The sequence below is a fragment of the Carya illinoinensis genome, chromosome 4, assembly GCF_018687715.1.
Source record: "Carya illinoinensis cultivar Pawnee chromosome 4, C.illinoinensisPawnee_v1, whole genome shotgun sequence".
NCBI classification, from domain to species: Eukaryota; Viridiplantae; Streptophyta; class Magnoliopsida; order Fagales; family Juglandaceae; genus Carya; species Carya illinoinensis.
Genome location: NC_056755.1, coordinates 40,598,047 through 40,624,219, shown reverse-complemented (window position 1 = coordinate 40,624,219; position 26,173 = coordinate 40,598,047). Strand labels below are relative to the sequence as shown.

Sequence of the window (26,173 nt, the reverse complement as noted above, 5' to 3'; positions counted from 1 at the left end):
TAAATTGAACAATATAACTAGAACGACGGCGTAGTAGCAATTAACAATGAAGTCGTTCTCACGTGATCACTACGCGCTCTCCATCTAATATTATTAAAAAAATAGAAGGAAAATAAAAAAAGAGCTGATTATAACCGTTTACGATGTCTGTCTTGCGTCACAGGAAATTGACGTGTGGTTGTTTTCCCGACATGACGTTACTTTAGACAAAGTTATATCCAGCGGTACGATATTTTAGTACGATAAATTGTAGATCTCTCGTTTGTTCAGCCTATCCCAATTTTAACTGACGTCTGTCACACGCCTGTACAATAAGCAAACGTATTTCTGCACAAACTGCTTTTTTTCTTCCTTACTCGCTCATGTACACGCGTACCTGTACTCGCTATCATTCTAAGGTGCTCGCTGTCGAGGCAATGTGTAGGGCAGATTTTTTTAATGAATAACAAGATACATAAATAATATTTTATAAAAATGTATAATTTATTAGAAAAAAATTGAAAAATCTATTTTTTTTTTGTTTATAATGGAGTCTATTTTTAATATAGAGTTTTTTGATTTATAAAATATTTGTATAAAATTTATGTATTTAAAATTTGTCCACAACATTACTCATAAATAATGATATCTACACACATATTTCATAATACATATTTTAAAATGAGATTATTTTTATAAAGAAATTACTTTTGTAAGAAATTTTATAAAATATTTTTTATTTTAAAATATAATTATATAAAATATTATAAAAAGTGATGTGTATTTATATATATATATATATTAATTAATAATAGGGCACATTTTAATGAATGGACAACATTTAGGAGAGGTTTGAAAAAGAAAGTCTTTTAATCCATCTTATTTAATTATTATAATTTTTATATAAAATTAAATAAATAATTTTACTTTTTAAAATTTTAAAAAAATAATATTTAAAAATATTTTATTTAATTTTAAATTTTTATTTTAATTCATCTTATTTTAATTTAGATTCTGCTTGGTCATTGAGAATTTTGAATTTTAAGATTAAATATTAAAATATTATATTTTAATATTATTATTATTTTAAGATTTGAAAATGTAAAAAAAAAGTTAAATTATTTATTATATTTTGTATGAAAATTTAGAAAAATTATAATAATGAGATAAAAATTTTATCAAAAATTTTATGTACAGTCACTTTTATAGACTCTTTTGTGCACTCTATTGATATGATTGATTGTATATTAAAAAGTTAATTAAGCTAATTATATTAATAGAATATATAAAAAATATATAAAAATGACTATATATAATAATATTTAAATTTTATATTTAAAATGAAAATTTTATACTTCTAAACAATACATTAGTATGGTTCTAGTTAAGGAATGTGAAAAGACAATAAAGTACACCTCGTACTAGCTACCCGCTCCACTTCTGAAGCGTATGCATGCATGACCCATATAAGCACAGGGGCATATCTATCTCTCCGCGGGCTGATCTATAACCGAGCTTATATAAGCCCCTAGGCTTATCACTTTAGTAATAAGTCAGTCTACTTATCAGATCAATCCATCTCATCTCGTATCTCTCTATCTCTCCGGTAATTAAGTCCGAAACCTCTGTTTCTTCGCTTCAAACTACTCTCTCTCTCTCTCCCTCTCTCTCTCTTTTTTTTTTTTTCCAAATCCCTAACCCTCTTTCTCTCTATAAATACTCCCCACAAGCACTCCATTGCGAACAAAAGATGGAGAGAGAAAGCTGTTTTCCAAAGCCAAAGCTTTAGAGCGACGAAAACTTCTCACAAATTCTCCAAAACCTTCCGATCTGTACCTGCCAAACTCTGTCTCCGGTACGTACCGTCTCCTCCTCCTCATTTTCTTGTTTTCTATACGTATTGTATGTATTTTGTTAATTTTGTTTTAACCTTTCTCAGCTTATTGAATTTTCGGACTAAGAATGCTTTCGTTTTTTTGGTTTCTGGAATTGTTCGCTGCGTAATTTTGGGTTTTCATGCTGAACTGTTATCGATCCGTGAAGCTTTAGATCTTTCTGGCTGTTGTTTTTGGGCGCTCTTGAGCGGCACAGCCATGTCTTCGCTTAGCAGAGAACTTGTGTTTCTCATACTTCAGTTTCTCGAAGAAGAGAAATTCAAAGAAACCGTGCACAAGTATGGTTAATTTTCCTCATTTTTTTGGTTGCCTGTTTATGTAGACGTAAATCAGTAACGTTTTTCTTGATTAAATTATTTATTTCGGGTAACTGTGTTGTGAAGGTTGGAGCAGGAGTCTGGTTTTTTCTTCAACATGAGGTGTTTTGAGGATATGGTAACAAATGGGGAGTGGGAGGAGGTTGAAAAGTACCTGTCCGGTTTCACCAAGGTTGACGACAATAGGTACTCGATGAAAATCTTCTTCGAGATTCGCAAGCAGAAGTACCTTGAAGCTTTGGACAAGTGGGTGTTAAAAGCTTACAGAATTGGATTTGCAAAACTATGGTTTCTTTAACTTGTCATTTTGTTTGTGCTACTTGTTAGCTTGCTTGGTTCGAATTATTGAGAATTACATCAATGGTAATTGCAGAAGGGATCGTGCAAAAGCTGTGGATGTGTTAGTTAAGGACTTGAAAGTGTTTGCCGCATTTAATGAAGAGCTTTTTAAGGAAATTACGCAGCTATTGACTTTAGACAACTTTCGGTATGAGGAATGTCTTCAACGGGATTGTTTTTGTAGATTCAAGGTTCTTGGATTTCTTATGATACTTAATATGGACCATCCTTTTTTTCATTAAATCACTTCATGGGCCCCTCTGGTTTTTATATTGATTTGCAGAGATAACGAGCAGCTGTCCAAATATGGAGATACCAAGTCTGCTAGGGGTATAATGCTTGCTGAACTAAAAAAGTTGATAGAAGCTAACCCCCTTTTTCGAGATAAGCTTCAACTTCCTCCTCTGAAGAACTCAAGATTGCGCACGCTAATTAATCAGAGGTCGCTGAGAAAGTTTCGCCTTGCTTTTGTATCTGAAGTCAATGGTTGAGTTTTGCTTTTAGTAATGGATACGTTCTTTTATTTCCTCACACATGTTCGTTTGAATTGCAGTTTAAATTGGCAGCATCAACTTTGTAAGAATCCAAGGCCTAACCCTGACATTAAGACATTATTTGTGGACCACAGTTGTGGAACATCGAATGGTGCACGTGCCCCATCCCCTGTCACGAATCCCTTAATGGGTGCTGTCCCTAAGGCTGGGGGTTTCCCACCACTGAGTGCTCATGGTGTAAGTGGAAAGTAGATAAGAGCCATTCTTAATTTTTGGTAAATAAGCTGTTTTGCAGTTTGAATTCTGTATTTGAGTCTGGAATATATGTTTATAGCCATTTCAGCCCACGCCAGCAGCTCTCCCGACGTCTCTTGCTGGATGGATGGCTAATCCATCTCCTTTGCCTCACCCTTCAGCTTCCGCAGGACCCCTAGGCTTGGCTGCAGCTAACAATGCAGGTATTAGAATATAGAATACCTTTCCGACCAGGTTTGTTTGGAACTGCTTTGCTAACTTAAGGCATTGTCAGCTGTACTTATGATATTAATGCATGACTATTTATTATGGTTGTCTGTAAATCAAGAAAATATAATTGAAAAACATAATCAGGATATGGATACCTGGAATTTTTGCAAACCCTGAGGAGCATGAAGTTACTCTACGATGCTTTTTCATTCAGCTCTCCTGAATAACTTCTTTGTTTCCATATCAACTGATGTACTCATTTCCCTTTAAGTCTTACGCCAAGATACTTCTGCAATCTGCTTTTCTTCCTACATTCTTTGCTTCCATCTCAACTGGTATATTTCTGCCCTTTATGCATCCGTTGATCATGGTGGCAGCCATCTTGAAGCGTCCCAGAACCCCCCCTACCAATAACCCAGCTATGGACTATCAAACAGCTGATTCTGAACATGTGTTGAAAAGATCAAGACCTTTTGGATTGTCAGATGAGGTACTGCACGTTGTTTATAACTTAAATTTACCAACTACAAGTTTGGGTCCTATTACCAAATTTTTTAATTCTTGCTTATCTGATTTTTTATATATATTTTAACATCTCTTGAGAATTGTGGTGCTATCTGTTTGATGCTTGAGGATATTAAAATATGCCATTAGATTGATGTGAGATTTCTCTAACTACACAATTGGGAGTTGAATTGTCCCCCCTCTCTCTTTCTCTCTCTTTCTTTCTTCCTTTCGCTCACAGCTGTGCCAATGCTGCAGTGTTGAATATGTAGTTCCCCATACAATATTCCATGCTTCATGTTAAGTACTGATTAAGTAACTTATCCTTTCAAATGAACTTGTTCCATGTTTATATATTAGAAACTATTAAAATGAATTCTCTTTCGAATGTTATGGAAATAGATTAGTCATCATAAAAAAATTGCTATAAATTGTTTTGATGCTGATGTTAGACAATATATATTTGACAAAAATAGAGGAAATCAATTTTGGATAAATGTTAATTAGGTTGTTTAGCTTTTGGTTTGTGCCTGCCTTTTATTTTATTTTGTTTTTTGTGCACGACGTCATTCAATACTTTTGATACCATAAGAGGAAGGGGAGGGGCAGAAGACATGGATGGTAGATTTTATTTTAATTTTTTTATGATTTTTTTTGTAAATTTTCTGGTTTGCTGATATGCTGTTTTATGAATTTATTACACTGATCTTATAACTTGTGAACCTGATATATCCATGTCTGTTGTCTCGAAACCTAAAGTTCTGCTTTTTGTCTTTGATTGAAAATCTGTTCAATATGTAGATTATGCCATTGCTTGAAAGATGAATGTGAAAGAGTCATGTAATTGATGATGCGTTTATGATTTATCAACAGGTCCATAACCTGCCAGCAAGTATTCTTCCTGTTGCATACACTGGACAGAGCCATGGTCAAAGTTCCTACACTACAGATGACTTGCCCAAAACTGTTGTTATGACTCTAAATCAAGGATCAGCTGTCAAGAGTATGGATTTCCATCCACTGCAGCAGATTCTACTTCTTGGTGAGCCCCTTTTACTGTACAGAATGTAATTTTGTGCTTTCATTCCTGTGGTGTAGTTATTTAAATTTAGGTTTTTGGAATTCTAGTTTTTAGCTTTTATCTTTGATTTTTTTCTTACATTATGTGAGCCTGTACAATTTCAGTTGGAACAAACATGGGTGATGTAATGGTATGGGAGTTAGGCAGCCGTGAAAGGATTGCCCTTAGAAATTTCAAAGTCTGGGATCTTGGAGCATGTTCAATGCCTCTGCAGGTTCAGCTTTTGATTCTGTACATTTTTTCTTTTTCTTTTTTTAAATTTTTTTGGACGTGGCATGTTTATTTGAGGCTTCTTAAATTACATTTCTTCAATGAAAATTCAGCTTTTCTTGTTCTCTTTTAGGCATCTCTCACCAGTGACTATACAGCCTCAGTAAATCGAGTGATATGGAGCCCTGATGGAACCCTTTTTGGTGTGCTCACAATCTATAGTTGCTATACTGTATTGTTTTCTCATTAAAATTGTTTGGAAATAAAACCCTGGAAATATGGTGCCTTGTACCAGTGAAAATGGATGTTATAAGATGATAATGGGCTTGTTTTAAGTTATTATTTCTTGTCCTGATGTCAGGTATTGCATATTCTAAGCACATTGTGCACATGTACTCATATCATGGTGGTGATGCTCTGCAAAACCACTTAGAGGTTTGTGCCATTAACTAATTCCTTTAATGCCTGTTTATTTTCTTTTCCAGCCCTTTAATCTTAAGTGTCTTCAATAATGTATCAAACCATTTTTTAGTTCTTTTTTGATTTTTTCCATATGATTATTTCATGTAGTTCTTTTTGCTAACTACTTTTTTTCCATGAATTCTTTGTGGTTTCTCAGATTGAGGCCCATGCTGGTAGTGTTAATGATCTTGCTTTCTCTTATCCAAGCAAACAACTCTGTGCTGTCACTTGTGGCGAGGACAGACTCATTAAGGTTTGTTTTGTTATATTTTTCATTCTGATTTGGTTGTTTGGTTTGGATACGTGTGTTTGTGTGTAGATAATGTGGGTTGGAAATTATAGATAAGATTTCAACATTACGCAGGTGTGGGATGCACACACGGGGACTAAGCTGTATACTTTTGAGGGTCATGAAGCACCTGTATATTCCATATGTCCACATCACAAAGAAAACATTCAGGTAATGGTTTTCAATCTATTTATATTAGTTATAAAGCAATAAAACTGAGTTGTTCTTGTTCTACTAATTCTTCTCTCTCTCTCTCTCTCTCTCTCTTTTTTTATTAGGTAGACGATATTAGGGTCCTATATTTTAAAAGGAAGAGGGGATGACATTATATACATATACATATATATATGTCTGTATGTATTCTATTTCTAATCACAAAGGTATCTGTATTAGTTATTTCAAGACAAATATAAATAAATATAATCCAATTACTGGACATTTTCCATACTCATATATATATATATATATATATATATTTTGATAAGTAAACACAATAACGATTTTCCATACTCATAATTTGTATGCTAGTTTTCAAAACAACCAAACGTTGCTTGTTTGGCCTTGCCATGAGCTACTTAAACGTCCATCCATCTAGTGATATGTATTGGGGAATAAAATATCTTACAGGTTCTTGAAGTCTGACCCACGTTGAGTTTGCTTTATCACTGGATATAGCTGCAAAAGCTTCCTTCATAGTGTAAAGGAGAGATTTATCTAGAAGTATTGCATGCATAGGTGTTACTCTTGTATATGTCCCTTGTACTTGGGCTCTGCCTATTCTCATTAATAAAGTTTATTTTTTACTGATAAAAAAAAAACTAATGAGGAAAAAATTGTATCGCATGATTCTATAGCTATTGCTGTTGTAAAGAGTTGTATTTTCTTACCTTTTTTTTCCCTTCTATTCAGTTTATCTTCTCAACTGCAACCGATGGAAAGATAAAGGCATGGTTGTATGATAACTTGGGTTCAAGAGTTGACTATGATGCACCAGGCCATTCATCTACCATGATGGCATATAGTGCTGACGGGACAAGGTACACATATGAAATTGCTATTACCCATTCCCTTCTTTTTGGTAGACTTTTGCTAGCATATGATGTTGTTACTGAAATATCTTTCCATGATTTATGGAAAACACAGATTGTTCTCATGTGGGACAAATAAAGAAGGAGAATCATTCTTAGTGGAATGGAATGAAAGTGAAGGTGCTGTGAAGCGCACATATCATGGTCTTGGGAAGCAGTCTGTGGGGGTTGTGCAATTTGATACCACTAAAAATCGGTGGTTAGCTGCTGGTGATGAGTCCTTGATCAAATTCTGGGACATGGACAGGGATAGATTAGCAGTAACTACAGAAGCAGGGGGTTCTCTTCCGGTAATTATTGGTTATGCTTCACTTATGTCGATTCTTTTATAGAAATCCTTCTTGCCAACCAACTATCCTGGTCTTGAAAACCTGCAGGCTTCTCCCTGTGTCAGATTTCACAAGGAAGGAATACTGTTAGCTGTCTCAACAAATGATAATGGTGTTAAAATCTTAGCAAATGCAGATGGAACTCGGCTGCTAAGAACAATGGAGAATCGCACATTTGATGCTTCTAGAGTTGCTTCTGTGGCTGTTGTTAAGGTACTTATTTCTTCTCAATCTCAACAGATCTTGTTCAGTTACATTTCCTAATTGCACCATTCATATATAGGCCCCTGCAGTTGGCACCTTTGGATTGGCCAGTGCCACTGTTGGAACAAGCATTGGAGATCAAGCTACTCCAGTCGCTGCCATGGTTGCAATGGTGAGTGTTAATGTCCTTTGGGTGACTTAGATGCATAATGAGATTTAATTAAAAGAAGCGATATTATTAATTGATCTATGCATATTGTTTCATATGATTTTCTTCTTTTCAATGCAGACATCTTTGGATGTACATTGAGTTAGCATTTATATGTCAAGGGATTTACGTTTTCCTTTTGAGTTTGTGTAGAACACTGATAGTCGAAGTTTGGACATAAAACCCAGAATTGCTGATGAGTCAGTAGATAAATCTAGGATCTGGAAGCTTACAGAGATCAATGAAGCATCACAATGCCGCTCCCTAAGGCTCCCTGATAGTTTACCAACAATGAGGGTATGTGTTCACTCTGTAATTTTATTAAAATTAAGTTTTTTGTTTCCACTTCACCAACTTTTGTTGACTTTCAAAGGGTAAAGGGCTTCTAATATTTCTGCCAAAAGATTGTATGCTCCATTTCTTCTGGCATGTTACTTTTCTTTCACTCCCCTCCCCTTTGTTTGTCTTGTCTGTATGTACAAGTATAATTGACATCGCAGATTCTTCTTTTATATGTTCATCCTGCATGCTTTACCTAATGCTCAGTGTGCACGCGCATCCTGCATACCATGCAACCTCGTGTTGTGTGTGTGAGAGAGACAGAGAGACAGAGAGACAGAGAGACGTATTATTGTATTAGACTTGTGCACTGGGAATATATATTTTTATTCATAGTAACAATGGCTCTGCAAATTGTTTAAAATGTTTTTTTTAATTGATTTTGAATTGATTTTTCTAGTTATAGTAAATATAGATTAACATGATGCTTTCTCCAAACTTTTTTATATATCTATTGAAGTTAAAATATTCGAATATAATGTGTCTTCCCTGTTTTGGCACCATAAAAACATTATATTGCCTCTTGCAGGTAGTAAATGCAATAATGAAATGCCATCAATTAACTAGGTTTTTACGCACTAAAAGATGTAATGAAAAGCTGTCACCTTTGGAGTGAGTGGCTCACATTCTAGTGGAATGAGGATGAATGGATCACAATACATGGATATATAAATGGCCTGTCCTGCACAATATTTTTCATGTGCTGCTCAACTTGATATTGTAAACTCGGTTTAAATGTCTTGCAATCAATGATACATATAACTGGGATATATTTCTTTGCATTTTAGGTGAAATTTTGTGGAAGTTGATGTTTAGTTTTCACTTATGGTCTGACTTATTGACAACCACTTCAGGTTTCTAGATTAATTTATACAAATTCAGGTCTAGCCATATTGGCCTTGGCATCTAATGCCGTACACAAGCTCTGGAAATGGCAGAGAAATGATCGAAATTTAGTAGGGAAGGTATTGAAGCTTCCTTAGAAGTTTTCATCTTCTTTTCATTGTTTTACAATAGCTTACTATTTACAAAGAATTTTCCTCTCGCAGGCCACAGCTAGTGTGGTACCTCAATTATGGCAACCTCCAAGTGGAATACTAATGACAAATGATGTAAGCGATACAAATCCTGAGGATGCTGTTCCATGCTTTGCGCTGTCAAAGAACGACTCTTATGTCATGTCAGCTTCAGGGGGGAAAATTTCATTATTCAATATGATGACATTTAAGGTAGATAGAAGGCTTTCTCTGCACGCTTTCTTACTGGGTATGTGCATTGTACTTGGTTGATTATTTCTGGAAACCAGCAAACAGTTATGATGTGTGGAAGCTGTTTCTGAGGATAATCTACCAAGTTGCTGCAGAAGTAATTCTTCCTGCTATAAATTAATCCTTAAAGTTTTTTTAGATTAATGGTACTTTTTCAAAGTAAATATTAAGTTTGTGGGAAAAAAAAAAAAAAAAAAGTACGCCGAGGCAAATAATAGAGTTGGATATTATATTGGGTGGACTTTTAGGGGGTTTTGGATAGTGAGTTAAGTTTAAATGAGATGAGATAAGAGTTGAAAGTTGAATAAAATATTATTTTTTTAATATTATTTTTATTTTGTGAGTTGAAAAAATTGAATTGTTTATTATATTTTGTTTGAAAGTTTTGGAAAGTTATAATGATTAGATGATATGAGATAAGATGAGTTGAGATAATTTTTGAATCCAAACAAGACCTAGTGGGGAGTTCTCAATGTATTCCTACATTTTCAAAAAATTTGCTTCTATATCTGTGGTCATTTTCCTTGTGAATCTCCTGCAATTGCAGACAATGACAACATTCATGCCCCCACCTCCAGCGGCTACATTTCTTGCTTTTCACCCTCAAGACAATAACATCATTGCAATAGGCATGGAGGACTCTTCTATTCAAATCTATAATGTTCGGGTTGATGAGGTCTTACTCTGTCTAACTGAAGCTTAAATGTGTGACTTAAATTTGTTAATAAAGTTTTGGCATATGGCATTCATAACAATTTGCATGCTCCATTTTTACAGGTTAAGACTAAGCTGAAAGGCCATCAGAAAAGAATTACAGGCCTTGCTTTCTCTCATGCTCTAAACGTGCTTGTGTCTTCGGGAGCTGATTCTCAGGTATGGTATATTTGGGATTTGTGTTAAAATAACGAACCAGCTGCTGAAATGCTTTCAAGGCCCCATCTGGTTTCATCATTGGCTGACAGTTGCCTCCTTTTCTTCGTTAGTCACTATTCATGTTAGGATCATTTAGTTAGGGCCACAAGTGCAGGCCAAGATTAAAGAATAGTTCTCTAAAACAAATGCCACTGGAAACATTTCGATTTACTTCTGTTTTCTTTTCCGAGGGGTAAAAAGTACACTGGATACAACATTTTAATTTTGTTTACTGTGCCTTTGTCGTTGGAGAAAATTTGAGTGATTTGACCATGTGTTGCATACTGGATACATCTACTCAAAAAGCATCCTCTCACCCCTCTTATTTTTTGGTTTTTAACTTTTATTTTATTCTCTGTAGCTGTGTGTTTGGAGTACAGATATATGGGAGAAGCAAGCTAGTAAATTCTTGCAGATTCCAAGTGGGCGAGCTGCTGTTCCTCTTGCAGATACACGTGTTCAATTCCATCTAGATCAGATACATTTGCTGGTGGTTCATGAGACACAGATAGCTATATATGATGCACCGAAATTAGAATGCCTTAAGCAGGTGTGATATTTGTATAACTGCATACATACAGAGATATACGTAGATACATAATTGTGTGATGCATGCATGTAGCTTGACAAAACATATTGTATTTAATGAATTTAATCGCTTTTCTTTAGTTGTGATATCTGATATTATAATTATAGAGAACATTTTTCCCGAGGTGCACTTGTTGGACCCTCCTTGCCGAGGGTCAGTGCACCCCGGGATTATATAGAGACTTTGTTCTTGGACACCCAATGCCAATAAAAAAAATTATATAGAGAGCATTCGGAATTCATGCAAGCTTTGTTGTTTGTTTTTCAAATCAGCAATGTAGTTATCGGTTTAGTTGTACCTAGTTCAAGGCTACTGATAATTACTTTATGGAATTGTGTTCTCTTAATAGTGGGTCCCTCGGGAAGCCAGTGGTCCAATCACACATGCTACATATTCCTGTGATAGCCAGTCAATATACGTGAGCTTTGAAGATGGAAGTGTGGGTGTTCTAACTGCTTCAACACTACGACTGAGATGTCGGATAAATCCGACTGCTTATCCATCTCCCAACCCCAGGTGCATGCAATTATCCAATTATGTTTCAGCCAATTGGTTTGTATGGTGCTTATCTTTGACTTATCTAATAACTTCTACAGCATTAGAGTGTACCCTCTTGTCATTGCGGCACATCCATCCGAATCAAATCAGTTTGCATTAGGTCTTACAGATGGTGGAGTCCACATACTCGAGCCTTTGGAGTCGGAAGGAAAATGGGGCACCTCCCCTCCTACTGAAAATGGTGCTGGACCTAGTACCGCTTCTGGTGCAGGTGGTTCAGATCAACCCCAAAGGTGATGGTTCCTTATGTCTGTGCAGTTCCCCAAGGAACTTCAGTGTATGTATCTCTTGCCTGTGATTCCTTGTCCCAGACTATCAGACTGTTAGATTTTCTAGGGAAGCTGTCAAATTAGGTAATCATAGTTTTAGGATACTTCAACTTAACCTAGTGGAATTTGCTGGTGGCATCTTTATGCCAATTTCTGGCTAAGCCATGGTGGCAGTTGATTCCCTTCATTTAGCATGACTGGAGAAGTACGAGTTTATGCTGTAAATTTGGAGGAAGGATAAGGTCTTACCATAGTAAAAACTCAGGGTCATGAATTGCTTTGGTCTCAGGCCCTGGCTCCTTTACACCAAGTTACTCCAAGTTTTTGTTCTTTTTCTTTTTCTTTTTCTCGTGTTCTCTCTCTCTCTCGTTGTGAAACAGACAGTGTGAGGTCTTTCTATGTTCAAAATATAATTTTGGTTACTCTGTCCATGGTTTAACCTTCCATGACTAATGACTTCCTGATGCAGTTGATAGTAATAAGAAATTGGCTCTTTCCACGTGGATGTGTGGTGCAAGTGCAGTCCTATCTAATACAATACCACTTTCAGAATGATGGTTATCATGCGTCGCATGTTATATTTATCTGTTTGGTTTTGCTTAGATTCTATCTGATGCTTCTATAGAGATCCATTAATGTTCAAAGGTTAAATGAAAACGAAAGGCGACCAGAACGTATATTGTGCTTAACATGCCACATATTATCAGTTTAAGGCCGCGTTTGGATGTTGAGCTAAACCGAATTATTTATGAATAGTAATGAGTTGAGTTAATAGAGTGAATTATATGAAATTCATCTAAAATAAGTTTATATGCATTTAGATATTAAGATGAGTTTAACACTATTTATGAGAAGTTGAAAAAAATTATAGATCCCACTTATAAAGAAATGTTGAATTGAAAAGATTGCGAGTCTCACATGTAAAAAAAAATTTGAATTAAAATGAATATAATAATTTGAGAATTAGGTGATTGGATATTAGACTCAATTTAAAATTAGACTGAATTAAGTTGAAATCAATTGAATCTTACAACCAAACGGGTGAAAGAAAGTTTTACCATTTTAAAGCGGTTTCACAAATTCTTAAATATTCAAGAAAATGGATATATGAACGGTTCCTGTACTTAATCAAGATTCTTAACAAGTTAGATGTTCCTAAACTGGCAAACCATTTCACTGTGAATTGCTTCCGGCATCATCATGAGAGATTATTTGAGGTTTATGCGTTGCAAGAACTTACAAAAACTCACATGGCCTATTTTGGACTAACAAAGATGACCCACCAAAAATCGCCTATAAAAGTATAACATCGATGAACCAGTAGCACTACTTGATTCTGGACAAAGTTCTTAATCTCTGTTTTACTTTCCACTAAACATCATCCAACTTTGGGAAATATACTGATTCTATCACCATATGAGAGATGACAGCAATCTAATTCCGTCTTCGACCTGACTTCGTCTGCCTCTTAGTGGTGGCTGGGGAGGACTGCTTATTAGGTAATGGTAAGAGTGTACCGTCTCTGATACCATCTGAATCTGTCATGTTATCAAGCGCTCTCTGGGCTTCAATGTAGACAGTAAGATCTCTAATCTGTGAACATCGTTTTCATCAACTTTAATGGAACTGACCTTTTTGCGTTAATGTTTACAAGAAAAAGGTTTTAAGTTACGTGGTACCTGTTCTTCCAGATCAAGAATCTTCTCATCTCTCAACCTCTGCGCAGCAGCGTCCCTAAAAGAACAGAGAATTTAATACTTAGAAGACTATCAAGTTTCCATTTTTTTTTTTATTTAATATAGTAGCTCATCATGCATTGCGTAAGAACCACTAATAAGGCTTTCAATAATAACCATATAGCTCTCTATAGCTAGCAATGTTCCAGATGCCAGCAAACCCAAATTTCCGTAGTTGTCAAATCCAACAACGTCACTGTCCATGTAATTAAACAAAATAATAACGATTATGTACCTCTCTTCAATTTCCTTGACCTTCTTTCGCCAAATGTCTTGATTCTTTATCAGATTTCGATTAATCTAAGGACAAAAAAGAATTGTTAGGGAAACAAGTTGCTAAAGATCAAGAATGAAGATGTTTATCAGGAACCTACCTCTACCGAAACGTATAACAAGATAACTTGCTTAGAAGGGCTTGACTTTGATGCCATTGATCTTATTGATGTAGACCGACTGGAGAGGCCTTTTGAGGAGTTGGAGGTCTTTGAAGTTGTGAGGAAAATGGTTAAAGACAAGGCGCCGGGCCCTAACGGTTTCTCTATGGGTTTCTTTCAAACTTGCTGGGCTGTAATAAAAGATGACCTTTTGAACGTGTTCCAGAAGTTCTACTCAGCCGGAAAGTTTGAAAAAAGCCTCAATGCTACTTTTCTCGCACTAATTCCAAAGAAGGTGGGGGCCGAGGAGATCAAGGAGTTTCGACCTATTAGCCTAGTAAATGGGGTGTACAAGATAATTTCCAAGGTGCTTGCGAATCGTTTGAGTAAGGTAGTGGGGAAGCTTATTTTGAAACCTCAGAATGCATTTGTTAAGGATAGACAAATCCTAGATGCGGTTCTTATTGCGAATGAATGCCTAGACAGTCGATTGAAATCTGGTGAGGCAAGGATTATATGTAAACTAGATATGGAGAAGGTGTATGATCATGTCAACTGGGAGTTCCTTCTTGATCTTTTGGGGAAATGCGGGTTCGGAGAGAAATGGTGTTCATGGATTAGGTGGTGTATATCAACGGTAAAATTCTCCGTTTTGATAAACGGAAGCCCAACTGGTTTCTTTTGTAGCACACGAGGCTTAAAACAAGGAGATCCGTTATCCCCTTTACTCTTTGTGATTGTGATGGAGGCACTGAGCCGAATGTCATCAGCCTTGGTTACGAATGGGTTGCTCACTGGTTTTAAGATTGGAGCTCCGAATAGGGGACTTGTTAATGTATCTCACTTATTGTTTGCAGATGATACTCTTCTTTTGTGAAGCAGTCCCCAACCAGATTCAAATTTTGAAGGCCCTTCTCCTTTGTTTTGAAGTAACTTCCGGATTGAACGTTAATTTGGAAAAATCTGAGATGGTGCCTATTGGACGTGTTCGGCATATTAGACAGTTGGCTAGTATATTGGGATGCACGACTACTTCTTTACCCATGACTTATCTGGGACTTCCACTGGGGGCGACCTCGAGAGCGGCTTCTTTATGGGACCCAGTTATTGAGAAAGTGGAACGTCGGCTAGCTGGATGGAAGAGGTTATATTTGTCAAAAGGTGGGCGGATTACTCTAATTAAGAGTACTCTTTCTAACCTACCCACCTATTTTTTGTCATTGTTTCCTATTCCAGCAAATGTTGCACTTCGGTTGGAGAAACTTCAAAGGGATTTCTTGTGGGGTGGAATGGGCGCGGAACAAACATTTCACCTTGTGAGGTGGGACAAAGTATGTAGCCCTATCTCGAATGGGGGCTTGGGCATTAGAGATATGAGAACTTTCAATCGGGCATTACTAGGCAAATGGCTGTGGAGATATCACAAGGAACCTGAAGCCTTGTGGAAGACGGTTATAGAGAGCAAATATGGGGGGCCCATGGTAGGCCTGTGCAAATTTTCGAGATTTCCGACTCCGCTCCGAATTCCGCTCCGAATTCGACTCCGACGGAGTCGGAGTTCTCGGAATTCGGAGTCGGAGTCGGAGTTACTCCGACTCTCATAGTCGGAGTCCGGAGGCCTTGTTGACTCCGAACTCCGACTATTTATACCTTATATATTATATATTGTATTATGAATATTACGTAGTCAAGTAGCTCAATGGATGAGGCTCGGTTTTGTTTCTCCGGATCCTGTGTTCGAATCCCCTCATGCACCATTACACATTTTGCAACTATTTTTTTTAGGAAAACCTTAAACGACGCCGTTTTTAATAGGATATAAGTTCATCTCTAACCGGCTAACCCTACACAGTTCTGCTCCTCTCTTCCCAGTTCCTCCTCCAGCGCCTCCCCCTCCAGCTCCTCGACCCATTTCCGAACAGGTGGATGCTGAAGTGGGTCTTCTTCTTCATCTCACATGAGACATCTAAGTTCCCAAAAGCCACTCTCGTTTCCACTCCTTTCTCTGTAATGACTCGAGCTTGGAAATGCAGAATGGCTCGTGCCTATATCTATCCACATTGTTGCGCTGTGATGACCAAGACCAGCACCTGTTCAAAACCCCCACCTTACCGTTGATCCATACTCCTCTGCCGCAGCAACCAACGTTTATGGGCTCTTCCACGCGGTGATAGGTCTCCGCTGCACCAGAGGCTGTGGAGACAGAATTCGGTATTTGGTTTTGGGCGTGAGGGTAAAGAGATCAGAGAGGTAGACAAGGGAAAGGGAAGCAAAGGCCACAGGAGCGTTTCTTTTTTTCTAGGGATTATGGAGATGTATGCTAGGGCGGAGGTCGGACCCCAATTCCGATCGGAAGCCATCGGAATTCCAATCGGAGTTCCTAACTCCGAAGTCCGATCGGAGTCGAACTCCGACTCCTCGTCGGAGTCGGAGTCGGAGTCGGAGTGAACTTCCGGTTCCGACTCCAGTCAGAGTCGGAGGTCGGAAATGGCAATTCCGACTCGGTCGGAGTCGGAGCCCAGGCCTAGCCTATTGGGGGGGGGGGGGTGGTGTACAAAAAGAAGTGATAGGAGCGCATGGAGTGGGTTTGTGGTTACATATAAGAAAAGGGTGGGAGGTCTTCATTCGCTATACCCGAATCCGTTTAGGAGGAGGAACCCGTATTAAGTTTTGGTACGACACTTGGTGTGATCATGTGGCACTAAAGGAATCTTTTCCTTCACTATTCAGAGTTGCAAGAGATATTGATGCCTCAGTAGCAGATGTTCTAGAAAGATCAAGGGAACAAATTCAATGGAATATCATATTCAGTAGGGCGGCACAAGATTGGGAGATGAGCAGTATTGAAGCCTTTTATAGCCTTTTGTATGCTACTAAACCGGATAATTCACAGGATAGTTTATGGTGGATACCTACAGTTAAAGGTACTTTTTCAGTGCACTCTTTTTATAAGTCTCTTTCCCAAGAGACACCTATTCAGTTCCCATGGCGAAAGATATGGAGACATAAGGCGCTACCCAAAGCAGCATTTTTTGTGTGGACTGCAGCATTGGGTAAGATTCTCACAACTGATAATTTGAGGAAGCGTAGGGTGATCATCACAGATTGGTGTTGTATGTGTAGAAAGGGAGGTGAATCGGTGAACCATCTCTTAATACACTGTGAGGTAGCGAGTAGGCTATGGAATGAGGTACTTGGTAGAATAGACTTGGCTTGGGCTATGCCGGAGACGGTGGTCGGGGTATTGGCCAGTTGGAAAAATATGAGAGGAAATCAACAGATAAAAGCAGTATGGAAGATGATCCCTATATGCATCATGTGGTGTCTATGGAGAGAGCGCAATGACAGGACGTTCGAGGACAAAGAGAGATCGTTGGAGGAATTGAAAGTTTTTTTCTTTAGAACTCTTTGTACATGGACCTTAACGGTTGATTTCAATGGTTTGGGGCTACATGAGTTCCTTATATCCATTGTTCATACCTAGATGTGGTCTCTAATCTTTGCATCAGGCTTTTGCCTTCTTTTGATAATATAATTTATTTTACTTATCAAAAAAAAAAAAAGTAAATTGAATCCAAAAACTCCAAACCTGATTAGGACGAAATTAAAAGCTTACATCTGCAACAGCATTTTTTTCCTCAAGGCACTTTTCAAATTTGATTTGGATGTCCTGCATCTTGGAAGTCACAGCCTTCTCCACTGCTTCTGAAATGGAGCTTCCAACCTTACTTTTGGCCTCTACAAGTAGAGATTCATAGTACTGGACCCAAAACAGAGAAAATCTTGATTTAATAAGAGGATGTGTGCCAAAATAAGCTATGAGGACATCACACCGCAAAGGTTGTCTGCAAGTAACAAAACAACATATATGGAGGTAGTCCTAGCCCTTCCCATTAAATTCTCCACCCAAGCCCCAGCAAAGATATAAAGTTAAATCAATGGCTGGACTTGGTATACCACATTCAAGTAGACAATTAGACCGCATTTCTTCCGTAGATAGTAGATACCGTATTGCATGATTGAAGCACAGACAGATTTTCAACATCTACTTTAAAAACAATGGTTGAATCACCAGATCAATGGGATGGGTGAGGGAGAGACTTGTTTAACTACTTTAAAAACTAATGAGTGAATATCTCTAAATCAAGGGCTTGGGAGAAAAGAGGAATGAAGAAGGTGGAAGAATGTGGCAGGAGCTGGGGTAAACTGATAGTTCAACTTACTTGTCTTTGGGTCTCCAGCTGTGTTGCAAGAAGACGGTTGTACTCATCCACAATCTGTTGCAAGCATGTAAATTGAAGATAAGTACATGCCTTATAAGGAGGGAAGGATTTTAATACAAACACAACCAGTACACAATAAAAACATGGAATACGCTCTCAGGTCTCAAAGTATCCTTAGTATTTGAGCTTCATGTTGAGAAGTTCAACGCAGTTCAAACTTCTCATTCTGAGGTAATCTTAATGACAAGATTCACATATTAAAAACTTTAGAAGGCAAGTACAATAAGAGAATCATACTGCTTCAACTTTGCTGCTAAAGAGGGCCCCACTTATTCCAGAATCATCACTACATCCACAAGTACCACAATCTCCTTCAGATGACATACAATGAGAGTTCATCTCCACTAACTTAACATCATTTTTTGACTGATTCAGTCGATGAACATAACCGTCGCCAACATAATCCCAAATTTGTTGTGTTCGCATGTCAAGAGAGTAGCAATGCTGTGTATCCTTCCAATGCCGAACGGCATGACCTTCTTTATATCTATCAAAAGAAAATATAAACAATGACTATGAACATGAAATAACTAGAACAAATTTAGGGTTGTTTGGGAAACAAATCCCATCTCATCTCAATTCAAAATTTCTCATAATTTCCTTCCCAAACATCACTCAAACATAAACACTTTTCAATTTTAAATTTTCAACCTTTTCATCTAATTATTACCTAATTATTACAACTTTTCCAAACTTGTCAAACAAAACACAAAAAACAATTCAATTTTTTCAAATCCCAAAACAAAAATTATATTATAAAATTATATTCTACCAAAACTTCAACTTTATAATATTTTTATTTAACTCTTTCTCTCTCCTTTCCCAAAACCCTACAAAACATTTTAACTCAAACCATTTTATTACTATTCACAAATTCTCATCGACATATGTAAGCTAGACTTTGAAGCAATAAAATCCAAGATTTCATAAAAGAACTCTTCTCATTCCCCAAGCATCCCCTTAATCAAATATAAAGTATAGTTATGTTAGTGCTGTGTTAGTTTGGAGTCTTCTGAAACAATAATCAGAGTAAGAAGTAGAATAATGCAAATGTATTACCTTCCACATCCTACAAAACCACAAATCATGCAAACCCAAAGATCCTCCAATGTCCCACAAACAAAGCAAGTTGGCTTCTCATCTTGCTGCTGACAGAATCGGCAAAGCTGCTAACGTAAAGTAATTCAGAAAGCTTCTTCAATATGGTCATCCCAACATCCATCCACTTCTATTGTAATGACACCATCTAATACATGCTCAAACTAAGGCAGAAGATGGTATTATGCTAAGCCTGTCGACGCTAGATGTGTCATGCAATATACAAGATAAAAACATTTCCATATTTGTAAACATAGAACAGTGCAAGTTAAACTCATGATTGCAAGTGCATAAAATATTCTCTTTTTTTTAGGTAACTTGAGCAACAGTGAATATGATATTTTGAGCTTATTTTGATCATGAAACGTTGGGTTCTTGTTAGACAAACTATAAGGATGAAGAATTGCGCTCTTCATGATCCTAAAAATACTATAATGATATTGGAGCTTCAGAAAAAGACCAAGTGAAAACGATTCTACACCAAAAGCGTGTTACAAGCAACAGCACTTCTTCAGGTGGATGATAACAAGACCTTGCTTTGTGCAAACATCTTCTTCATGATATCCATAAAACTGAGAATCCCCATAGTCAAGTTAATGCTATGGATATATAGCATCGCTCATTCGAAACCATCTTTTGTAGCAACACTAACAATCTCTTTATTCAACCAAATTCTCCAACCAAAACATAAACATCCTAGAGGAGATGTTCGGGGAATTTAGAAACGGCTCACCTGGCAAGATAGATAAGTCCATTTTGAAATGCAAGGACACTGAAAGGAATGGTCACAAATTGTACTCAGTATTCCACTAGTGTCCGGGTCCAATCGCTCTGACATTGAATACCCAAATTCGAAGAGACCAAGCAAACGTTAATCCCAAAAAACGCAGCATAATATGCAAGTATAATTCACCAAAACCAAAACGTAAAAGAAAGAGGAAATGTGACTCACCAAGACAAACTGGGCAAGTAGGTAATTCCGTACACCCGGGAGGAGGAGTCCCGGCTATCTCAGCTGATTCCGTGTACTCCACAGACATCATAAACAGAATATGGCATACCTCAGCCTAAAAAATTCAACCCTAAGTAAATAAAACAAAGGGGGAAAACATAAATTCAAAGAGTCCAATCAAAACCACAATAATACAAGCAAAAACTCTTCTACCTCGCCCGGTGAAAATTTCTTCCCGTTGAAACTGCAATAGAATCCATCAGCCGTTGACTGATTCATAAGCCTGATTAAAACGCTGTACCGATCCTCCATCCCATCGTTCCTATAAAAATGCAGGGAATTCAAAAATGGAGAAAATAATTAGAATAATCTTCTTTCCATTTCAATAATCAATAATCAGACATGCAATTAGGACTTCAATATAAATAAAAACTGATAAACTTCGTCACAAAAGAAAAGTGTGAACAACTATAAGCGCGGGGGAGGGGGAGGGGGTCGTGCCTGATGAAGAGGAGCTCGGAGACGTGGTCGATGCGGGAGTCACAGAAGCGTATCAAATCGTCGAAGGAGAGGTAGTTGGGGACGGCGACAATGAAGAGAAGCGTGGATCGGGAGCTAGGATTTGGAAGCAAAGAATGAGACGTACTCCGGAAAAGGTGTGCTACGCCTCTGCGTTCGGTGAACTTAGGGTTAGGATTTGGGACGGACGCAGTAGTGGTGGAGGAGAACTCGGCGACCTCGAATGTGAGAGGCTGTTCGGTGTCCACCGAGTGGACTCGGAGGAAGAACATGTTGGCTGAGTCGTATCGTCCAGCTGACTCGTTAGAGAGAGAGAGAGAGAGAGAGAGAGAGAGAGAGTCACAGAATATCAATTCGACGTCGTGTAATGATAATATAAGAGGAAAGAACATCCCCATTAGCGTAGAAAATGGCATGAATAACATTCCACATGTCAAAGTCAAATACGTTACAATTACGTCAATACGCTATCTCGTAACATTTACTTTTGCGTGGTAAACTCAAGCGCAAACCCACAGAGACACAGAACCCCTCCCAAACCCCAAAGAGACTTTTACTTTTGCGCTTTCCACCGACGAGGTCCGGTCCTGTGCTCTCCCCGTATTACTTCGATCCAAAGGAATCCATCTCCTCAACCACCGGTTTTGAACAGATCTCCCATTTCCTCCATCAGATCCCTCCCCTCCATATCTCCAAACGAATTGAGCCAGTAAGGTAAACACCGATTTCCATTTCCAACTCTTAGCTCTCTCTAGTAATCCCGAATCTTGAATCCAGATCGCCCAGTTGTGGTTTTTTATAGGTCAGGACTAATGGCACCCAGTACGATCCGCAAGGCTATCGGTGCTGTGAAAGACCAAACTAGTATTAGCATAGCCAAGGTGGCCGGAAACATAGCCCCGGATCTCGAAGTCTTGGTCGTAAAAGCAACCACCCACGACGACGATCCCGCCGAAGAGAGGCACATTAGGGAAATCATAAACCTGACCACGTACTCCAGAGGGTATGTGAGTGCGTGCGTCGCCACCATATCGAAGCGGCTTAGCAAGACCCGCGACTGGATTGTGGCCCTCAAGGCTTTGATGCTTGTGCATAGAGTCTTGGTTGATGGGCATCCCTCGTTTGAGGAGGAGATTGTTTATGCGACCCGTAGGGGTATGCGGGTCTTGAATATGTCGGATTTTAGGGACGAGGCGCACTCGAATTCGTGGGATCACTCGGGTTTCGTGAGGTTCTACGCTGCGTATTTGGATGAGAAGGTCGAGAGCGTGGTCTATGAGAAGAAAATGAAAGGTGTGGATAAGAGGGAGGATAGGTACAAGGATGAAATTGAAAATGGAATGGGTAGGAGGTCGAGATCTTATGGGGATGTTAGTGAATCGGTTGAGAGGGAGAAGACAAGAGAGACACCGATGAGGGCTATGCGGCCCGAGAGGGTTTTAGGGAAGTTGAACCAGTTGTTGAGAATTCTTGACCGGATACTGGCTTGTAGGCCAACCGGTGCGGCTAAGAGTAGTAGGTTGGTGCTGGTAGCGCTTTACCAGATTGTGAGGGAGAGTTTTGGGGTTTATGTGGAGATATGCGAGGCACTGGGGATATTGTTGGATAGGTTCACAGAGATGGAGTACGCAGATTGTGTTAAAGGTTTTGATGCTTATGTTAGCGCGGCAAAGGCGATTGATGAGCTTATGGGGTTCTATAATTGGTGTAAGGATATGGGTATTGCAAGGTCCTCTGAGTATCCTGAAGTCCAAAGGATTACCGATAAGCTTTTGGGGACGCTCGAGGGGTTCTTGAGGGAGATGACAAACAAGCCAAAGAGCCCTGAGAGAATTAGGGAGGACATGGCGCCAGTGAAGGAAGAGGTGGAGCAGGATATGAATGAGATAAAGGCTCTTCCTCCGCCAGAGAATTATACCCCTCCACCTCCATCTCAACCTGAGCCTAAGCCACAGCCTCAGCAGGTGCAAGTGACTGAGGACTTGGTGAATTTGAGGGATGATGCTATTTCAGCTGATGAGCAAGGCAACAAATTGGCTTTGGCTCTGTTTTCTGGACCAACAGCAATGAATACAAATGGCTCATGGGAAGCTTTCCCTTCAAATGGAGAGCCTGAGGTGACTTCGGCATGGCAAACACCTGCTGCGGAGATCGGTAAAGCAGATTGGGAGTTAGCATTGGCAGAATCGGCTAGTAATCTATCGAAGCAGAAGGCTACATTGGGGGGTGGGTTTGATCCATTGCTACTGAATGGAATGTATGATCAGGGGGCAGTGAGGCAGCATGTGAGCACCACTCAATTAAGTGGTGGAAGTGCAAGTAGTGTGGCGTTGCCTGGGCTAGGCAAGAGTGCTACACCAGTGCTGGCGCTGCCTGCTCCGGATGGGACAGTCCAGGCAGTAGGGCAGCAGGACCCCTTTGCGGCGTCCCTTGCAGTACCACCTCCTTCATATGTACAAATAGCTGATATGGAGAAGAAGCAACACTTGCTTGTGCAGGAACAGCAGCTCTGGCAGCAGTATGGAAGGGATGGGATGCAAGGCCAAGTGAGTTTGGCCAAGATTGCTGGTGGCTCTGGCTACTATGGCCCAAGCCCTCAACAAATGATGCCTTATGGTATGCCACAGGTCGGTGGCATGGGACAGCCCATGCCAGGCGGATACTACTACGCACCCTATTGAAATGGCTGTCTTTAGAGAAGGGTTTGTTCTTCTTATGATGCAGATAAACATTTTCCTTTGCCATCCTCTTTTCTAATTTGGAAGATTTTCTATGTTCCTCGTTGTTTTCCACCGTTTTTTTAATCTTTACTTGGATTGTAAGGAGTGAAAGACATACGTGGTTTCGAACAATAGGGAGTACATATAATATAATGAAAGCGGTTGTTATTTGTTTCTCTTTCCGAATTTTATACTGGAGCCCTATAGTTCTTTGACCCTTTCGTTTTCCATGCCTGTACTCTCAGACGGATAATGATACCCGTGCGGTTTGTAGACAACCAGTTTACTACTTGTCCTACGTCATCAATTTTTTTATTTTCTTTTTTGAGCAGCTGCTGAACACTACAATGGTGATTCTGAAACCACTATCACGTGCTGACACAAGCCTGAATGCTACAATACTCATCAGACATTACAGTACTCATTTTGAAAATCAAAACCAAAAGATTTGAAAATTACTTCTCGTTCCTCCGTTCCTTCCCAGAACCCACCCAGCTCTCTTCTTCATCGCAAACCAACCGGCGCGGGAACAACGGCGCCGTCGAAGGTGAGATATCCATCTCCCATACGTATTTCAGAAACCAATCTCCCACACTAACTCCATCTTTCTCTCTCAGCCGCAATGTAGCTCCGAAGCCAAGGCTCTACTTTTATATGAGATAATTTGATTTAAAAAAGAATTATTAAATTTTCACTCTTACAAATTAAATGATCTTATTATTTAAGTAATTATTTAAGTAATGTGAATGATATTCTCTACATAATACCAACTTGATAATAGAATAAGTACTTTTCGCTCAAAATACGTCTAAGGCTAATTAATATTTGAATTTGAACTCAAGATGAATACGTTTGAATGTTGAGATGAATAATAATATTTTGTGAATTTTATTAAGATGAGTTTAATTTTTTTAAATTGAGATAGATTTAATTTTTTATAATAAAATATATAAAATAAGTTGAGATAATTTTAATTTTTTTATAAAAAATTAAAAAAATTATAAATCTTATTAATAATTAATTTGAGTTGAATTGAGTTGCGAGCACAATTTTAATATAGATATCAAACCAATCGGGAGTTTAACACCTGGGGAGGTGCGACCCAAAGGGCAGAGGAGACTCGGCTTAGAAGCTATATTAGGGATGAGAGAGAGATAGAGTTAGTGTGAGAGATTGGTTTCTAGAGTGCGTATGGGAGATGGATATCTCACCTTCGACGGCACCGTTGTTCCCATGCCGATTGGTTTGCAATGGAAAGGAGCGCTGGGTGGGTCCTGGGTTCTGGAGAAGGGCTGGGTGGGTTTTGGGAAGGAGCAGAGGAACGAAAGAATTGAAAAATTCTTTGATTTTCAAAATGAGTACTGTAGTGTTTGATAAATACTGTAGCATTCAGGCTTGTGTCAGAGATGATAGTAGTTTTCAGAATCATTACTGTAGCGTTCAGCAGCTGCTGTGAAAAGAAAATAAAAAAATTGTCCACGTAGGACAAGTAGTAAACCGGTTATCTACAAACCGCAAGGGTATCATTATCCCTCTCAGACACTACTCTTTTGTGGCATGAAAAAGTCTTTTACCAGCCGAACCTCGGGCTGACACGTTGAACACAAAAAGACAAGCTCATACTTTTTCACCGTAGTCAATGGGAAGTTGGTTGTCATGTTCCTCATCTTTAATTTCTGCAACCAACTGGAATGACTTAATAGATCAAGGCATGATGGGAACTGACATGCGATGAAAATCTTATGAATGATAGTATGATAATTTGGAAGATAGCTTGAATTAAATATAACTTAAACAGTGAGATGAGATAATTTTAAATATAAATTATATAAATTATTATTATTTTAATATTTAAAAATATTAAATTATTTATTATATTTAGTGATGATGAGATGAAATTAAACCGTTTGTATATTCAAATTAAGTCATGTTTTATGAGATTTTGAGAAATGAGAATAAAAAATATTATAAATTAAAATATTATTTTTTAATATTATTTTTATTTAGAGATTTGAAAAAATTGAATTGTTTTTTATTTTTTGTTTAAAAATTTGAAAAAATTGTAATAATTAGTTAGAAAGTATTTGTATTTAAGTAATGTTTGAGAATGAAATGAGATGATGAAAATTTGAGATGAGAACTTTTTCAAACAAATCCTAAAATTAGTACAAGATATCCACCTACAAGATGAACATCTAGGTAGGAGTTGTAAGAATAATTCTACTAAAGCACATCACACATTATATATTTTTTAATTTTTTTTTTCTTTTTTACCATAGTAAGTATGTGTTATATGAATGATAAATAGAACAATTCAATAAGTTTGGTAAGAAGAAAATAAAATAAAATAAAATAAAAATAATTTAACACATGTATAATGTGTGGTGTGGGATAATGAGTAGCATCTCTCAAAATTGACAAAAGAAATTAAGCACTCTTAAGCTCCATTTGGTAATAATTGCACTCAAGTATTCTCAAACATTTTGAAATATTTCATTTTCAAACGTTACTCTAACACAAAATTCTTTTTAATTTTAAATATTCAATTTTTCCATCTAGATAATCATTACAACTTTTCCAAACTTATAAATAAAATACAAAAACAATACTACTTTTTTCAATTTTAAAACAAAAATAACATTAAAAAAATAATATTCAAATAATTTTTTAATTTTATAACATTTTTATTCAA

The 26,173-nt window shown here is 37.8% G+C and overlaps 3 protein-coding genes across 8 annotated transcripts; 2 read left to right on the top strand and 1 right to left on the bottom strand.

The window, feature by feature from the left end:
* The first annotated feature begins 1,642 nt into the window (after window positions 1–1,642).
* On the top strand, window positions 1,643–12,230 carry LOC122308394 (topless-related protein 4-like). 3 transcript variants are annotated; one of them, XM_043121688.1, is made up of 26 exons: window positions 1,643–1,834; window positions 2,029–2,152; window positions 2,258–2,437; window positions 2,565–2,678; window positions 2,814–2,972; window positions 3,084–3,261; window positions 3,359–3,482; window positions 3,867–3,979; window positions 4,867–5,035; window positions 5,179–5,288; window positions 5,418–5,487; window positions 5,646–5,719; window positions 5,904–5,999; window positions 6,111–6,206; window positions 6,945–7,072; window positions 7,179–7,413; window positions 7,501–7,665; window positions 7,736–7,828; window positions 8,018–8,161; window positions 9,058–9,168; window positions 9,253–9,432; window positions 10,019–10,147; window positions 10,249–10,344; window positions 10,745–10,933; window positions 11,322–11,488; window positions 11,569–12,230. In XM_043121688.1, the coding sequence occupies exons 2-26, from the start codon at window positions 2,073–2,075 to the stop codon at window positions 11,765–11,767; spliced, it is 3,399 nt and encodes a 1,132-aa protein (XP_042977622.1). In that variant the 5' UTR covers window positions 1,643–1,834; window positions 2,029–2,072; the 3' UTR covers window positions 11,768–12,230. The 3 variants fall into 3 exon arrangements, with proteins under 3 accessions (XP_042977622.1, XP_042977621.1, XP_042977623.1); XM_043121687.1 differs by having other exon boundaries at window positions 2,023–2,152; XM_043121689.1 differs by lacking the exons at window positions 1,643–1,834; window positions 2,029–2,152; window positions 2,258–2,437 and having other exon boundaries at window positions 2,578–2,721.
* Window positions 12,231–12,949: 719 nt separating this feature from the next.
* LOC122308396 (BRAP2 RING ZnF UBP domain-containing protein 1) lies at window positions 12,950–21,135 on the bottom strand. 3 transcript variants are annotated; one of them, XM_043121692.1, is made up of 11 exons: window positions 20,744–21,133; window positions 20,456–20,564; window positions 20,243–20,357; window positions 20,024–20,121; window positions 19,252–19,361; window positions 18,430–18,679; window positions 18,133–18,186; window positions 17,526–17,669; window positions 13,771–13,835; window positions 13,479–13,533; window positions 12,950–13,392 (listed from the first exon to the last, which is right to left on the bottom strand). In XM_043121692.1, exons 1-11 carry the CDS (start codon window positions 21,031–21,033, stop codon window positions 13,234–13,236), a joined length of 1,449 nt encoding a protein of 482 aa, XP_042977626.1. In that variant the 5' UTR covers window positions 21,034–21,133; the 3' UTR covers window positions 12,950–13,233. The 3 variants fall into 3 exon arrangements, with proteins under 3 accessions (XP_042977626.1, XP_042977627.1, XP_042977628.1); XM_043121693.1 differs by having other exon boundaries at window positions 19,252–19,358; window positions 20,744–21,131; XM_043121694.1 differs by lacking the exon at window positions 13,771–13,835 and having other exon boundaries at window positions 13,250–13,392; window positions 20,744–21,135.
* A 138-nt stretch (window positions 21,136–21,273) lies between these two features.
* On the top strand, window positions 21,274–23,655 carry LOC122308395 (putative clathrin assembly protein At2g25430). Of its 2 annotated transcripts, none has more exons than XM_043121690.1 (2): window positions 21,274–21,475; window positions 21,564–23,655. In XM_043121690.1, the coding sequence occupies exon 2, from the start codon at window positions 21,574–21,576 to the stop codon at window positions 23,440–23,442; it is 1,869 nt and encodes a 622-aa protein (XP_042977624.1). In that variant the 5' UTR covers window positions 21,274–21,475; window positions 21,564–21,573; the 3' UTR covers window positions 23,443–23,655. The 2 variants fall into 2 exon arrangements, with proteins under 2 accessions (XP_042977624.1, XP_042977625.1); XM_043121691.1 differs by having other exon boundaries at window positions 21,548–23,655.
* Window positions 23,656–26,173: the final 2,518 nt, after the last annotated feature.

Bases quoted from the DNA above. Each gene is read 5' to 3' on its own strand.
- LOC122308394 (XM_043121688.1), top strand. From the start codon at position 2,073: ATGTCTTCGCTTAGCAGAGAACTTGTGTTTCTCATACTTCAGTTTCTC. The intron at 3,483-3,866 runs GTATTAGAATAT...TCATGGTGGCAG, and splicing joins GGCTGCAGCTAACAATGCAG to CCATCTTGAAGCGTCCCAGA. The intron at 8,162-9,057 runs GTATGTGTTCAC...CAACCACTTCAG, and splicing joins ATAGTTTACCAACAATGAGG to GTTTCTAGATTAATTTATAC.
- LOC122308396 (XM_043121692.1), bottom strand. From the start codon at position 21,033: ATGTTCTTCCTCCGAGTCCACTCGGTGGACACCGAACAGCCTCTCACA. The intron at 18,680-19,251 runs GTAATACATTTG...TTCTTTTGATAG, and splicing joins GGTTTTGTAGGATGTGGAAG to ATATAAAGAAGGTCATGCCG. The intron at 13,534-13,770 runs GTACATAATCGT...CTGTTCTTTTAG, and splicing joins GTCAAGGAAATTGAAGAGAG to GGACGCTGCTGCGCAGAGGT.
- LOC122308395 (XM_043121690.1), top strand. From the start codon at position 21,574: ATGGCACCCAGTACGATCCGCAAGGCTATCGGTGCTGTGAAAGACCAA.